General features: G+C 39.1%; 2 protein-coding genes across 2 annotated transcripts; both read left to right on the top strand.

The window, feature by feature from the left end:
- Positions 1 to 3787: 3787 nt before the first annotated feature.
- Positions 3788 to 5590, top strand: LOC140167818 (E3 ubiquitin-protein ligase TRIM71-like). Its single transcript, XM_072191111.1, has one exon. The coding sequence runs from the start codon at positions 3965 to 3967 to the stop codon at positions 5588 to 5590; it is 1626 nt and encodes a 541-aa protein (XP_072047212.1). The 5' UTR covers positions 3788 to 3964.
- A 5951-nt stretch (positions 5591 to 11541) lies between these two features.
- On the top strand, positions 11542 to 13464 carry LOC140167817 (E3 ubiquitin-protein ligase TRIM45-like). The gene has a single exon (XM_072191110.1). The coding sequence runs from the start codon at positions 11542 to 11544 to the stop codon at positions 13462 to 13464; it is 1923 nt and encodes a 640-aa protein (XP_072047211.1).
- The last annotated feature ends 2352 nt before the right edge of the window (positions 13465 to 15816 follow it).

The following is a 15816-nucleotide window of genomic DNA, read 5'->3' as shown; positions in this document are numbered from 1 at the left end:
CAGGATAATGCAGAGTATCTAATGGATCTGCAGGCTACTAAAAAACTAACCTCACTCCCCATGACAAAATTCATAAAACTATATTCAGTAGTGCTTGACTTTACCCAGGGAATGGATGGAATATTAACCTCATTTAAGTCCCCATGACAATTATTCGTACAGCTGTTCTGTAGCCTATGAAGTTATTTTTTGACATATAGGGATGATGTTGCAATATGAAAGTTGACCGGTGAATGGCCATGGCCACTAATTCATGAACTTGGCTAGCTGGCTGGCTGGTCTGAGGTCACACTTCTTAAACATCTATGATTTGAATTGCATTGTTGTTCTCATCACAGACTGAATTAGAAGGAACCATTAAACTACTACTATTAAAGTCTGCTATTATAATCGGACACTAAATTAATTGTAAAAATCCTCCTGCTCCCATCATGCAAGTTATTCCACTTAGACTGTTTGATATAGGCCTACTTTTATCAAAATAATTAAGCATTGATTAAGCATTTGCCAGTGAAACATTCTCACTCACAAAAATCACAGATACTCAACATGAGAATCTGTGCAATGTTTGACAGAGAAGGTCACTAAATCTGGCCGTCTCAAGTTCATAATTAGTTTTGATTGATCTTCATGTACCAAATCATTTACTTTAAATTGATATCCTAGCTGTGACCTCTGAGCCAAATGTTCTATAGCATAACTGCAGTCAGAGGGCTACATGTAGTACCAGTAGGCTAGTAGTAGCATACAGGTAGTTCATATACTTATTCAGCAATCATAGCTCAGTTGTGGAGTACTAGTTCTTTGGTTGAATCACCACCTTCTTGACTGATCAGAAGACCTGTGTTTTATATAGGCTTACTGCATACACTGCCTACCTCTTTGCAGCTATGTGGAGCCAAGGTGGAGCAGTCCGGGGGGGTGGTTGTGCAGTCATGTGACCTCCGTACGGCCTGGGTACTCCCTTTTAAAGGGATTTTTATTACATTAACAATTTTACATGTATATGTTTTAACACGGCATCAGATTTGCATACTTATTAAATCCTAATATAAGTGCGATTGGAAAGAATTTTCCACTTCCAATTTACGCAAAAATTTGTATGTGTTTATCTTTAGCACTGCAGTCTGCAGCTATCTTGTTTGATTTCATTTCATAATAATTCAGGCTGCTCAGAGTATAATTAGTATAGTATAGAGCAAGTTGACTGTATCTTAACACTGTATATTTTGCATTGGCTTAGGAAGATTTTCAACATTGAGGGGCTGAAACCTGAATAAATTTTGGTGGGCCACCCTGAGGGGGGGTGCCTGAGGTATCAGACAAATTTGCAAAATACAGGTCACAAACACCCATTTTCCCTCAATTTTATCACAATTTTTTAACTTCACCTAGGATTATTCGGGAGGGGGGCTGAAAGGTATTCCAGCCACGCGCACTAAAATTATTGAGGGGGCTGAGCCCTCAGCCCCCCAGTTAAGCCTATGGTTTGTATACTTCTTGTATATCTACATATCCAGCCTTTACTTCAAACAGTGTGGCAAATAGTAGTCTTTCTTCAAGACTATTCTTAAATAAGTATTAATGTACATTTAAAATTAATGGACAATTTGGGAATTCTAATCTACCGTGACGTCAACATAATTATTTTTTGCAAAATGCTCGTCAATTTTGATGGTAATCAAGGTGCAAATATGATAAAAGTGGCCATATGATAGGCTTGTTTGTAGTAATTTAAAAAATTGGTCATGAAAATGTAAAATTCTGAAAAGTTTGAAACTTGTCGTCTGCGGTCGACACCCGCGGCGTAACCCCAGAGGATGATTTAAGGAAGCCCCATCATGCACTGTAAAAGTGTTATCACTAGAGTTTCAACTGCCACTTTACTTTTCAAATCCCATTGAACTCTGTGCAAAAGATGTTGTTTTAGAATTACCCGTGTGTCATTATTATTTGGTCGATTTCAGATCTAAAGTGATGTATGCATGAAGGATAATTCACACCTTCTGTAGATAACATAAAATGTGAAATCGACCAACTTTTTGAAGGTGTTTTTATTGTAAATATATCTGTCCAAATTCAAATTTAATCATGCACGTGTGTATGCAGTGGGCGGGCAGTGGTGTCATGTTCACTCACACAGCTATGCTAACCGCAAGACTTGCTGGGAAGTGCTTAAGGGGGTTCGAAACGATGTTTCTGGAAAACAGAAACTGAATTTAGAACCATTTGAATAGATTGAATAAGTTAAGCTAAATACACTGAGCAAAATAGTTTTTGTTTGAAGGAAATCGGACATACGGTTGTCAAGATATGCATGTTTTTAGTTTCTTTGTATTCTATTGTTTTTGCCAATATATTGATGAAGTTAATGAGGAAAATTGGCAAAATGTGCTCATGAATATTCATGTTTGCAAATATTATACCAATATCTTATGAATAAACCTTCATACTACTTTTATTTTATATGATTTTGACATGAAACTTTGCCAATGTGTTTCAAATATGCAAATTAGATTTGCGGGAAAATCACATGTTAAAGGTTTAGGTCATAGAGACATATTGGCAAAGTTTCAGGTAAAAATTCTTAAAGGTAAAAGTAGTATGAAGGTTTATTCATAAAATATTGGGAAAATATTGGCAAAAATTAATATTAATGAGCACATTTTGCCAATTTTCTTCATTAACTTCATCAATATATTGGCAAAAACAATAGAATACAAAGAATCTTTCAACAGCAATATCTCAAAAACCGTTTGTCCGATTTGGCTCAAATTTTAGAATTAAGATTATTTTGCATATCTCTTTGCAACAAGTCTATTTTAATCTCAATCAGAGCAACTTGATTTTGCCTTTCGTACCACCTTAAATCATCCTCTGGCGTAACCCTAACTCCCTTACCCTAACCCTGCTTTGTTTATTGCCCAAAGAAACTTTGAAAATAAAGAATTTGATCATCTAAAATTAATAAGATTCATAAACCAAGAAATTCATTCTGTACTTTATTTCTTGGTTTATGAATCTTGTAAGGAATTTCAATTTACTGTATCTTTAAAACCATTTTGTTTTTTAAGTTTACGTGTAAGCTTATAAGAAATTCTTGCGTAGCATTTAAAATTTAGTATTTAACGTCTTTTATTTTGATTAATCCACGTTTGTTGCAATAAATTCTGCTCTGGAAGGGCCGAAAAACATAAACAAAAGTTATTGCTGTTTTGAGCTTGATAAAGTATATCAGCAGTTACCGGATATTCATGAGTTCATAAGGTGACTGTTGCATGAACACACTGGCTATCCCAGGACACATAGTTCGGAATCTACAATAATTCGAATCCAATGTACATGATTTAGTTGCGTTATTCATAATATTATTATTTAGGTAATTGATCCAAATTGACAAGCAACATACGCTAGGAATCGATTAAAAAACCGGTGGTGTTAAGAGTGTGTTACAGCAGGACGTTTGCAGCATCACGCGATAAGGAGCTCTTATTATGTGGTTCGTATTGCAATGCATCATAAAATCTAGTGAGATCTTGATAGTAAAATCCAGGTGGTAAAATCATGGGCTTTGTACCGAATCGATAGCATGACATACGCTATTCGAATTGTTGTTGTTTCGTGTACATGTATGTAGAGACCGGGGTATAGGCTCGTGGAAATAGACACAATGGCTGATTCAAAGCTACTAGACCTCGAAGGAACTGTTAGTAACGCCGATCTTGTCCAGTGCAGCATTTGCCATGCCGCTATTGACAAACCTAAGGCACTACCATGTCTTCATACCTTTTGCTTGAAATGTCTCAAAAGCTGGGCTCAAAGCTCAGCAAAGAAACACCCGGATAAGTACAAGAACGCGGTATCGTGCCCCACCTGTCGCGAGGACTTTCCGTTACCAAAAGGTGGAGTGAAGGAACTCAGGACTAACTTTTTCGTCAGCAAATTGAAAGAGCGAAATGAAACTATGAGAAAACTGTACGAGAAAGATGCCAAGATTCCATGTACCTCCTGTGATAATTCCGACAATCAGGCTGTTGGGCGCTGTGTAGAATGCAACGATTTCTTGTGTAAGAAATGCGTGGATATTCACAAGTCGTTGCGCATACTGAAACATCACCACGTGCTTACACTAGAAGAGCTCCGCTCGGGAAAGTTGACTATGCACAATCTGCCTGAACAGGAGATGTGTCCTAAGCACAAGGGTGAAGTTTTGCGGTTCTACTGCGAGACATGCGATGAACCCATGTGCAGAGATTGTACCGTTGTAGACCACCCGCGTCCTGACCATACACAGATAGACCTGAAGAGTGCGGTTGAAGAGAGACATGATAAAATCGTAGAGTTATTCAAGCAAGTTGAACTCATTCCCAAAGCTATCGATATTGCCACGGCGGAGGATGAGAAAACGCTGAAAGAATTGAAAGCGAACGAGAAGAAAGCCATCAGTCTGTACAAGAAAACAGTGAAGAAAGCAGAAACGGAATTTACACAGAAAATGAAACAATTGGTGGCAAAGAGAAGCAAGGAGATAGAAGCACACAGAGATTGCTTACAATCTCAGAAATCGCGTCTTTGTACATCATTGGAGATGACACAACAGATTACGCAGAATGGATCCGAGCATGATGTAGCTACAATGTATTCATCGCTCTCTAATACCATGCAACGAATGTCAAAATGGAATCCAAAACCTGTAAGAAAGTCTATGGGTAAAGTTGAATTCATACCAAACAAGGATCTTGATATTGTGATGAGCTCTATTGGTTCACTCTGTACTTACGAGCAATGGGCTTTAGGAAAGACCATCGCATCGGGACAGTTCAATATGGGAAGAGACATCGTTTTCGGCAAAAATTATGAAATTGCGGTGTCTATATTCAGCAGTGGACATTACGTTCGACTTTTTGATGACGACAGCACACCCAAACTACAAATACAAACCAGTGGTGCAGGTGGCGGCGATCAAAGAGCTTCGTACCCATGGGGTCTGGCAATCGCGCAAAATGGCGACTATTTCGTTACGGATCAAAATCCCTATGTTAAAGTTTTCAACGCGGAGGGAAATTTCAAGCAAAGGTTCGGTGCTCAGAATCCTAACGGCACCTGGTCATACAGTGAGAATTCCCAGTTGTACGGTATAGCCATTGACAACAAGGGTCAAGTGTATGTCGGAAGTTCTAATCAGTACATTAGTACCCATAATCAAAATGGTACACGCATATCTGGCTTCAATCTCAATCTATGTCCATACTTTATTGCTATCACTACAGATAATCACATAATTGCCAGTGATCATTATTTAATTCAATATGCCGTCCACGTGTACGACACCAAAGGCACTCAACTCCACACCTTCGCCACTCCACCAGGAGGTAACTTCTACCCTACAGGATTATGCGTTGTCCAAGATGAAGTCTTCGTCGCCAGCTACTATGGAGTTCCTGCAGTTTACCGTTACTCTCTCACAGGTGACTATATTGGAATCCTGACTAAAGACGTCACAGCTCCCTGGGGAATAGCACTCAAAGACGACGAGGAAGAGCTTCTTGTCTGTGACAATAATTCCATCAAAGTATTTCACCGCAAATAGGAACATTCATTCTCAGAAAATATTCTTGAGACGCTTTACACTTGACAATTATGTTATTGTATTAAGTAAAAATGGTCAGACTACTGCGTGGGAGCATCCCGACTTTCGTTACGGTAGGTGTGTGCAGCGTCGAGGTAAAATTTGATTCTCAATATAAAGAACTACAATCATGAAAATGTTTTGGGACAGTTTAAGACCATGCACTGAAATCGACCCCCCCCCCCGTAACAATGTTGATCGGGTTCTTATCATCAGGCTCCGTGTTGGACTCTGCAATATTGATTGGTGGGGGAAGGAGAGGTTTATTAGGAGGGTTGAAGCTACACGTAGAATATTATTTGAAAAACGTCCATCAAAATGTATGTGACTGGGGATAGAACAAGAGGTAAAATTGACCACGTGTCCCAACACATTTTTCCATGATTGTAGCTTAATAGACAATTTCGATAATTCCCGAAAGACTTTGCGAATTTAACCGTAAACACGTCACAATGATGCGCGCATTGTTAGTCGGTGGTTACTACGCAGCTCAACGTGCACAGTAAGGATTTGCATCGACTGCAAATGATTCTGGAAATTGCCGAAAATGTGTATTGGTGCTTTGAGAAACTGATTTGGAATGGAAAATCCTGAGCTGTTGAAATAGAAATTGACAATTTATATATTGAAATGAAAATTTACTCACAATTTACTCACAATTTGTCGTAGCTTATTATTAAAGGAATTTGTTTAAAAAGTGTCTTTAAGAACTGGATCATGACATTATAGAGCCGGATCATGCCAAACTATAAAAAGCCCCGAAGTGCCGAAACATGTTGAACTGGTTGTGCTAGGGAACTGTCAGAGACACGCGCACGGTTGTTTGATGTATATAGAATTGGCTTCATTATTAACTAAATGCAAACTATAGATGGCGCTATTCATCCTAAATCATATTTCTTTATTTGCAAGGGGTAGGTGAATAATACTGCCATTAAAACAGCTGGAATAGGTGAAACAAGCAACAAGGAAATGTTATAAACATATTTCATCAAACAATAAAAGGAATTATTTGTTTTAAAAGCTTGATTTCCAGTAACTAAATAGCGCCACCAATTTTGTCATTAATAGATACATTTTATATCCGAAAAAGCTATAAAAATGCTATAAAGGTGAATAATTTTGTAAAAGAGGGGAAATTAATGTTGAGAATGACTCACAAGCATCTGTATACTTTAGGATGATATCACATTTAGCTGTTTAAGCCTAAAATTTGGTTGTACATGATATTTTGTTTGAAAAACTAATAAATGATCCCACCAACCGTGCGCGAACGGGGAGGGGAGTCTTTTCTGCCATGCATATTATATCGGGCTTATATACACTTAAAACAAAAGCAATATCTTAAAGACATTAAACCTATTAAGATAAAGTAATCAACATTATGGATAAATTTGTTCTGCGTATTTTGACACCTCATTCGGCACGATACAACTTTATTTCATTACACCATTTTGAATGGAAAAAGAAAGTATTTCAATAATCAGGGCGATAGAAATTGTAAGAACTCATTAAAGCGTGACAAACTCAACTCGCTGTGCTGATGATTAGCATGTTTTGATTGAAATGTAGTATGTAAATCAATCTAAATCTATCATCCATCACCGATGCGCTTGCTCGCCTCACAGCTTGTAGCAGTGAGATCAAAATATGGATGACCAGGAACTTGCTGCGCCTGAATGACGAGAATACTGAATTCTTTGTTGCGGTATCTGATTACCAAAAGCAAAATATGCCGCCTGTTTCTCTTCGGATTGGTGACATGGAGATTCTGCTGACTGAAAATGTTCGGAACTTAGGTGTTATTTTTGATTGTCTAATGACAATGACATCACACATCAGCTCACTTTGTTCAAGTTTGAATTACCAGCTTCGTAATATATCCCGTGTTAGACGCTTCTTGGATGTTGACACATGCCACCTTGTTGTTATTTTGTCTATTTTGTTCAAGAACTTAAATTGAAACAAAGAACTAATATATGTAAATAATGTTCGGTTATTTCAAGCCAGTTTTTGCCAATTTGGAGAAATTCAAAATATGACGCCTGTGTGTGTTTTCTGACCAAATTAACCTCATATTTCATGGTCATTTTAGCCTCCAAAGTGCCAATTATTTTGCGTTTTGCGCGAATTTATTACACTTTTGCACCATATTTGATCAGTTTAGCTTCCATATCTGATATAAGGTGCTAGCAGCTAGATTCACTATACTTCAAAAATTTTTTAACTCCACCCCCCCCCTTTCAAAAGGAAATCTACGCCACTGCCTGAAAAGTTTAAATGTTGGTCCAAAATGTTCTTTCATAGGTCAAATGTTTTTATTCAAATATTGAAAGCTGTGTAATAAATAAAGGGTTTTCTTCTGACATGGTCGGTTTGATCCAAATAGCACTATTCATGTGTATGATAGAAAATTAACATTGATAACATTGTAATGTAAGGAAATGAATGGGAACCCTCTTTTTTTATTCGAAGTCTGTTGGAAAACTTGCAAAAAGTATAATTAAAATTCATAACCTCATTAATAAACGCGATGCGTGCGATCCAATCATATTTTATTATTTGTGAAAACGCGAACGCAAATCGAGGTCATTAATATCTCACAATTGACCGCAAAATGCGTAATTGTTCCAATGTCGCACACAATTGACTTCTGCGTGCGCCGTATTGTGCGTCCAACGAACTGCGCGCGCGCTGGCTGCCGTATTTGGATTGCGCGCTACCATATTTGCACAGATTCAGATACGCACTTTTGTTATTGGTCGTTTTGTTTTAGCCTGATCGATTTTGGGAAAGGGAAGATGTAAAAATTGTTTATTTTACAAACTTTTGAGGAAAATTTTGTGTTATTTTGTAAAGTTAAAAGATCAATTAAGTGACGGTTATGAATGAGGTTAATAACTTTGCATCGGTAATATGTCGGGCATTGTGAAAAATCTCTACAGTTTGCTTTGGGCCTCGGAATATTCCTCGGGGCTACGCCCCTCTGGATATTCCTCGGTTCCAAAGGCAAAATGTTTAGATTTTTCACAATGCCCTCCAAATAACCGATGCGCAGTTATTAACCTCTAAGTAAAGTTACACATTTGGAGAAAGTAGAGTAATTTTAAAACACTACGAGGCAAAGTCCTATTATTGAAAAGCATTGGCATTACTGTATTTAATTATAATCTTTAAATTTAGTTTTTTATGTAAGAAATTCTTGCGTAGCAGTTTTTTTTAAATGACCGTATTTGATTAACATACGTTGTTATTGCTGTTTTGAGCTTGATAAAGTTGAAAATGAAATACAGGAGTCAATGACGTGGCATTCGTTTGTTCAAGTGATGCCATCCAACTGCACCAACTGCTTGAAGACGTTTAAAAAGCAGCGCAGATATTTTAGCACCATTGGCTTGCATGAGGATGTCGCCAACCTTGTCACCTGGCCTGGCCATCTATACTAATAAAATAATGAGCTCTGTCTGTCTGTCTGTCTGTCTGCCTGTCTGTCTATCCGGCTATGCGTTTCGCCGCGCTTCGACGCCTCGTTCCGATATTTCGGATATAGATAGGTATCGGGCATTCCACGTTTATGGGGTAGTTTTAAAGGTCATCGGAGGTCAAGGTCAACGGTCAAAATTTCAAACTTTGTCCGATCGGGCCCAAACTTGGTGGGTGGAATCCTTGATACGAGGCGAATATGTGCCCAAAATAAAATCGAGGTCAATCGGGCCCAAACTTGGTGGGTGGAATCCTTGATACGAGGCGAATATATGCCCGAAATAAAATCGAGGTCAAGAGAAGTCAAAGGTCATTACGGAGAGGTCAAATTTCAAACGTAGTCCGATCGGGCTCAAACTTGGTGGGTGGAATACTTGATACGAGGGGAATACATGCCGGGATACAATTGAGGTCAACCGAGGTCAAAGGTTATTACGGAGGGGGGTCAAATTTCCAACTTTGTCCGATCGGGCCCAAACTTAGTGGGTGGAATCCTTGATACGAGGGGAATAAATGCCCGAAATAAAATTGAGGTCAACCGAGGTCAAAGGTCATTACGGAGGGGTCAAATTTCAAACTTTGTCCGATCGGGCACAGACTTGGTGGGTGGAATCCTTGATACGAGGGCTTAAACATGGTATAACGAATTCTCAATATGACAGGAACAGGAAGATTTCACCACTCCCTGCGAGGACTGCAATGTCTTCCCAGCATTCATAGCTGAAAATGATTTCTAAATTTCAAACGGATGTATCAAATAAAAGTGAGGTCGTCAAAGGTCAAAGGGGATCAAGCCAAGGTCATCTAGGGTCAGAGGTCATATGGGGTCATTGGGGGTCAAACAGCATCACTATCTGATGCTGGTGGTGCTCTCACATACAGCTACAGTGCCCTCACAGCTGCAGGTACTCTAGTGTTAAAAAATAATCAACTTACAAAAAACTCGCACATTTTCTTGGTGTGCTTTAATGCTTTCATTATGGTGATAGGGATGTGCGGCCACATTGACCCCATCTTACCAATGACCTCTTTATTTGTTTTTTGTTTGTTTCTGATAACCTTATATCGAATGACCCCGTTTTTCTCTAATATTCACAAAATTCATTATATTTCTTCAAATTGTTCAAAACATTTCACATTTTTATGAAACATTTGATGATCGTTTTTTGACAGCTTTTTTGTGCATTTAGATATTTTTTCACTTAAAAAAAAAACTGGACAAAAATCGCACAAAATAATATAAAACACTACTGGAGTAAACATTTACATATCACACAACAAACGAGCTTAGTGAAAAACTGCTGGAGAAAACATCACACATTTTTTAAAATACTTTTTCAATCTGCAGGTTAAAAGGGGATCATAACTATTCTTGAATATGAGAAAATATAATTTATTTTGTGTCGGAGAGACCCATTGTAAATTTCCATTCCAATTTGCAGCAAAAAAGGTTTTTTTTTTCATTTGAAGACATGGATTATAAAATATAAAATAAAAAACCGCATTTCGCATTTCACTTTTTTGACCTGCTACTGGAAACAAACATGTTTTTTTGGCCTTATACGTACTATTATATAAGCCAATGATATTAAAAATCATTACATGATATTAAAAGGACGAGCACTACTATTATAGCCTACTCATGTAATATTGACTCAATTCTATATCAGCAGTTACCGGATATCATCGGATATGATGTTCATGATTGCTGTGCATGCACGGAGTTCATACGGTGACTGTTGCATGATCAACGGGGCACAGTGTCATCTCCCCGATATCTTCATGGCAGAAATCGCCATGGTAAGTTGAATCCACCGCCACGCATGGCCATTTTGTTCCGACCTGTTTAATCGTTTTGAGACGCATAATAGGCCGAAGGACATCTGACTAAGGCTACTGACAATAGCCCGGTGACTGACCTCGCTGTGTGTGAGTGACCATGGTACGCCATATGTCATCTGCTTTTAGACTACTCCACGATTGGCCTATACACTGCGCTATAGAGTTCGGCACATATAAAATCAGAATTATTGTCAGTTTTTGAGTTCAAGACGCAAGCTTCTTTCTCAAGACGCTAGCTAACGACTATCATATCTATTCAAAACATATATTCAAGTGCAAGGAACCACATCTGGCTTCTTTAGACGAAATCATTTACGGGAGATATTCATCATTTTCTATCCTGGTATCCAAAGATTTTCGTCTCATATCAAACTCGTGCATAGCACATTCACGTGTGTCGATCCCGGGTATTGATTTTAGTATCTGATGTACCAATGCATCAAAAAACTAGTGAGATCTTGATAGTAGAATCCAGCTGGTAAAATCATAGACTTTGCACCGAATCGAATTGCATACACTATTCGAGTTGTTATTTCGTGTACATGTATGTAGAGATTGGGGATATATAGACTCAGGAAATAGACACAATGGCCGATTCAAAGCTACTAAACCTCGAAGGAACTGTTAGTAACGCCGATCTTGTTCAGTGCAGCATTTGCCATGCCGCTATTGACAAACCTAAGGCACTGCCATGTCTTCATACCTTTTGCTTGAAATGTCTCACCATTTGGGCTCAAAGCTCAGCAAAGAAACACCCGGATAAGTACAAGGACGCGGTATCGTGCCCCACCTGTCGCGAGGACTTTCCGTTACCAAAAGGTGGGGTGAAGGAACTCAGGACTAACTTTTTCGTCAGCAAATTGAAAGAGCGAAATGAGATTATGAGAAAACTGTACGAGAAAGATGCCAAGATTCCATGTACCTCGTGCGTTAATTCCGACAATCAGGCTGTTGGGCGCTGTGTAGAATGCAACGATTTCTTGTGTAAGAAATGCGTGGATAGCCACAAGTCGTTGCGCATATTGATACATCACCACATACTTACACTAGAAGAGCTGCGCACGGGAAAGTTGACTATGCATAATCTGCCTGAACAAGAGATGTGTCCTAAGCACACGCGTGAAGTTTTGAATTTCTATTGCGAGACATGCGACGAGCCAATGTGTCGAGATTGTACCGTCGTAGACCACCCGCGTCCCGATCATAAACAGATAGACCTGAAAAGTGCTGCTGAAGAGAGGAATGATAAACTCCAAGAGTTATTCAAGCAAGTTGAACTCATTCCCAAAGCTATCGATACTGCCACGGCGGAAGATGCGAAAACAGTTACAGAATTGGGAGCCAACGTGTCGAAAGTTATCAGTCTCTACAAGAAGACAGCGAAGAAAGCAGAATCGGAATTCACACAGAAAATGAAAGTGTTGGAGGCAAAACGAATCAAGGAGATCGAGGCACACAGAGATGGTCTACAATTTCAGAAGTCGCGCCTTTGCACATCATTGGAGATGACACAACAGATTACGCAGAATGGGTCCGAGCACGATGTAGCTACAATGTATTCATCGCTCTCCAATACCATGCAACAGATGTCCAAATTGAATCCAAAAGCTGTCAGAAAGTCAATGGGTAAAGTTGAATTCTTACCAAGCAAGAATCTTGATAACGGCCTGAGTTCTCTCGGTTCACTCAATACCTACGAGCAATGGGTTCTAGGAAAGACTATTGCATCAGGACAGTTTAGTTCCGGAAGATACGTCGTTCTCGGCACAAATGATGAAATTGCGGTGACTACATACAGCAGTGGCAATTACGTTTTACTTTTTGATGACAGTGGCACACTCAAGCGGCAAATACAAACCTATGGTGTAGGTGGACGCGATCCAAGGAATTATTCGCGTCCATGGGGCATGACAATCGCAGAAAACGGCGACTATTTCATGACGGACGAAAATCCCTATGTTAAGATTTTCAACGCGGAGGGAAGTTTCAAGCAAAGGTTCGGTGCTCAGAATCCTAACGGCACCTGGTCATACAATGAGAATTCCTCCTTGTACAGTCTGGCCACTGACACGAAGGGTCACGTGTATGTCGGAAGTAATTATCAGTACATTAGTATCCATAACCAAGACGGTACTTACATATCTGGCTTCAAACTCAATAATCTGTCTCCACACTTCATTGCCACCACCGCAGATGATCACGTTATTGCCAGCGATTACGGTAACGCTAAAGCAGCCGTTCATGTTTACGACACCAAAGGTACTCAACTCCACACCTTCGCAACTCCACCAGGAGGTAACTTCTACCCTACAGGATTATGTGTAGTCCAAGATGAAGTCTTCGTCTCAAACTACCGAGGAGTTCCAGCAGTCTACCGTTACTCTCTCACAGGTGACTATATTGGAATCGTGACTAAGGAAGTCACAGCTCCCTGGGGAATGGTAATCAAAGACGACGGGGAAGAGCTTCTTGTCTGCGACGACAATTCCATCAAAGTTTTTCATCCGTGATTAGCAAACATCATGTTTCAAAGGCATCACCAGACTTAATACATAACTTTGACTCCCGGCTAGCGGCTTTGAGTTTCGGGTTCCGAAATCCTGGCGAACTAAATCACTTCTAATAAAGCGCAATTCGCATGTATTATATTTTAGCATTGGTACAGCATATTATGTACAAAGCTTGATTTTACTTCGTAAGTCCAGCTACTCAGAGTATAGGCTATAGCTATTAATCACGAGAGCAATTTGCTTGGCACACTTTACTTTAACAGATACATCAGGGCGCTTAGATTGTAACTTAATATTAACTTAGAGCAATTTTACATGTAGGGCCTATATGTTTTAACACTGCATCAGATTTGCATACGTATTAAATCCAAACATAAGGACGCTTGGAAAGAAATAGTTTTCCACTTCCAATTTACGCAAAAATGTGTATGTGTTTATCTATAGCACTGCAGCTATCTTGTTTGATTTTATTTCATAATAATTCAGGCTGCTCAGAGTATAGCTATAATCAATATAGAGAAAGTTGACTGTATCTTAGCACTGTGTATTTTGTGTATTTTGTACACTTCTTGTATACAAATATTGACTATTATTAAATATTGAAAATTATAGGACCGAGGTGATGTCAAAGCCATGACTATGCCCGAAGCGAAGCTGAGGGCATAGTCATGGTTTTGACATCACCGAGGGCCTATAATTTTAAACTGTGCCCGAATATTAAGCAGTCAATATTTGTTTTATATACCGAATAATATAGATTCTTCTCATTTGATTGGTTAAAAGATTTCCTGACTGACAAGGCCTACAAGCTTTTAACTGCATAGGCCCCGGGCATAGGCCTTAGCTTAGATTATTAATACACAGGTTGGAATTTTCCATGCCTGTGCCCTCTAAGCGTACTCGAATTCAGCTGACGCCGGTACAGCGTACAGACCTGGCGACATCGCTTATCTTACGCGCGAAGTTTCTTTTGTGTACAACCCTACCGTTTCTGTGCTAACATAATTAATAACAACGAAACAAGCTAAAGATGTCTAAAGATGTCTAATTTACATAATTCTTTCATTCGGAATGTCTGTTTGTCATTGCCACTCAACCTTACAAGAAGATCGCGGTATTTCTCTGTTGATATCATCAATAAAACTAAAGAATAAAGCGGTAATATTTAGCTGCTTCCGCCAACATAAGTGAGTTTATGTTTACGCATACGTTCCAGGCATGACGACTTTTACCCGCTCATGCGTAACGCGTACGCGTAACCTTGCGTTCGCGTATACGCTATACGCTTACTGCAAAAATGTGTGTTCATCACGGATTAACAACGGTTGGCTCCTGTACAAAAGTATAGGAAGAGTTGTTGAAAATATTATTATTTACGTAATTGATCCAAATTGACAAGCAACATACGCTAGGAATCGATTTAACAAAAAACCGGCGGTGTTACAGCAGGACGTTTGCAGCATCACGCGATAAGGAGCTCTTACTATGTGGGTCGTATTGCAATGCATCATAAAATCTAGTGAGATCTTGATAGTAAAATCCAAAGAGCTTTTAAATAGAAATAGAGTCGCAATAGATTACATAATCTTTTGTTCGTTTGATGCCGATTAGAAGTTGCGACAGGCTATTAATAAAAGTGGTACCATTGTTTCGAATAAAGGGTTCCGCCATTAAATTGGTCACTGATCCGGCATCATATTAACGCTCTACACAACAGGCGAGTATCAATAAGTGACCACACTACAGTCATGTGTAAGGGCAGTCATGTGTAAAGTGGTACCATTGTACTCAATGTATCCCAAATGTGTGCTTGTGTGGGTCTGAAGACTATAAGGAGGCTTTAGCTGTCGATGCAATCATCTTTACCACCCACCTGCCGATAGGTGTTTCATTTAAATAAATTGAATGCTCTTGGTGATCGATTACACATTAGAATGTATGAAGGCTGCCATTTCCAGTCCATATATCTATATTACATTATAATGGTAATCGCTATACGTATACATGTAAGTATAAGTATAGGCCTATAAAGGTTGTATTTTATTTTAAGAAGGAGATTGGTATAGAAATAGTGGCGTACCCAAAGAGGGGAGGGGGTTGGGGAGGGACAGATTCACCTCTGTGAGAAGTTTAAGTTGGGAGGGGGAGGGAGGAAGAGGGAGGAGGGATATGGAGAATGAGAGAGGGCTGGAGGAAGGATAATAAAGACAAGTAGATAAATAGAAATATAAGGAAAATGATGGGAATGAGAGAGGAGGGTGAGAGGGGACAATGAGAGCGAGGGAGTGATAAAATGTAGGCCTAGGAAAGAATAAGTACAGAGAAGGGAAAAGAAAGGAATGATGAATACAT

Source organism: Amphiura filiformis, chromosome 13 (genome assembly GCF_039555335.1).
Source record: "Amphiura filiformis chromosome 13, Afil_fr2py, whole genome shotgun sequence".
Classification (NCBI taxonomy): Eukaryota; Metazoa; Echinodermata; class Ophiuroidea; order Amphilepidida; family Amphiuridae; genus Amphiura; species Amphiura filiformis.
Note: the sequence above shows the minus strand (reverse complement) of the source record. Positions and strands in the feature narration are given on the sequence as shown.

Excerpts from the sequence above, each read along its gene's own strand:
- LOC140167818 (XM_072191111.1), top strand. The coding sequence starts at position 3,965 with ATGAGAAAACTGTACGAGAAAGATGCCAAGATTCCATGTACCTCCTGT.
- LOC140167817 (XM_072191110.1), top strand. The coding sequence starts at position 11,542 with ATGGCCGATTCAAAGCTACTAAACCTCGAAGGAACTGTTAGTAACGCC.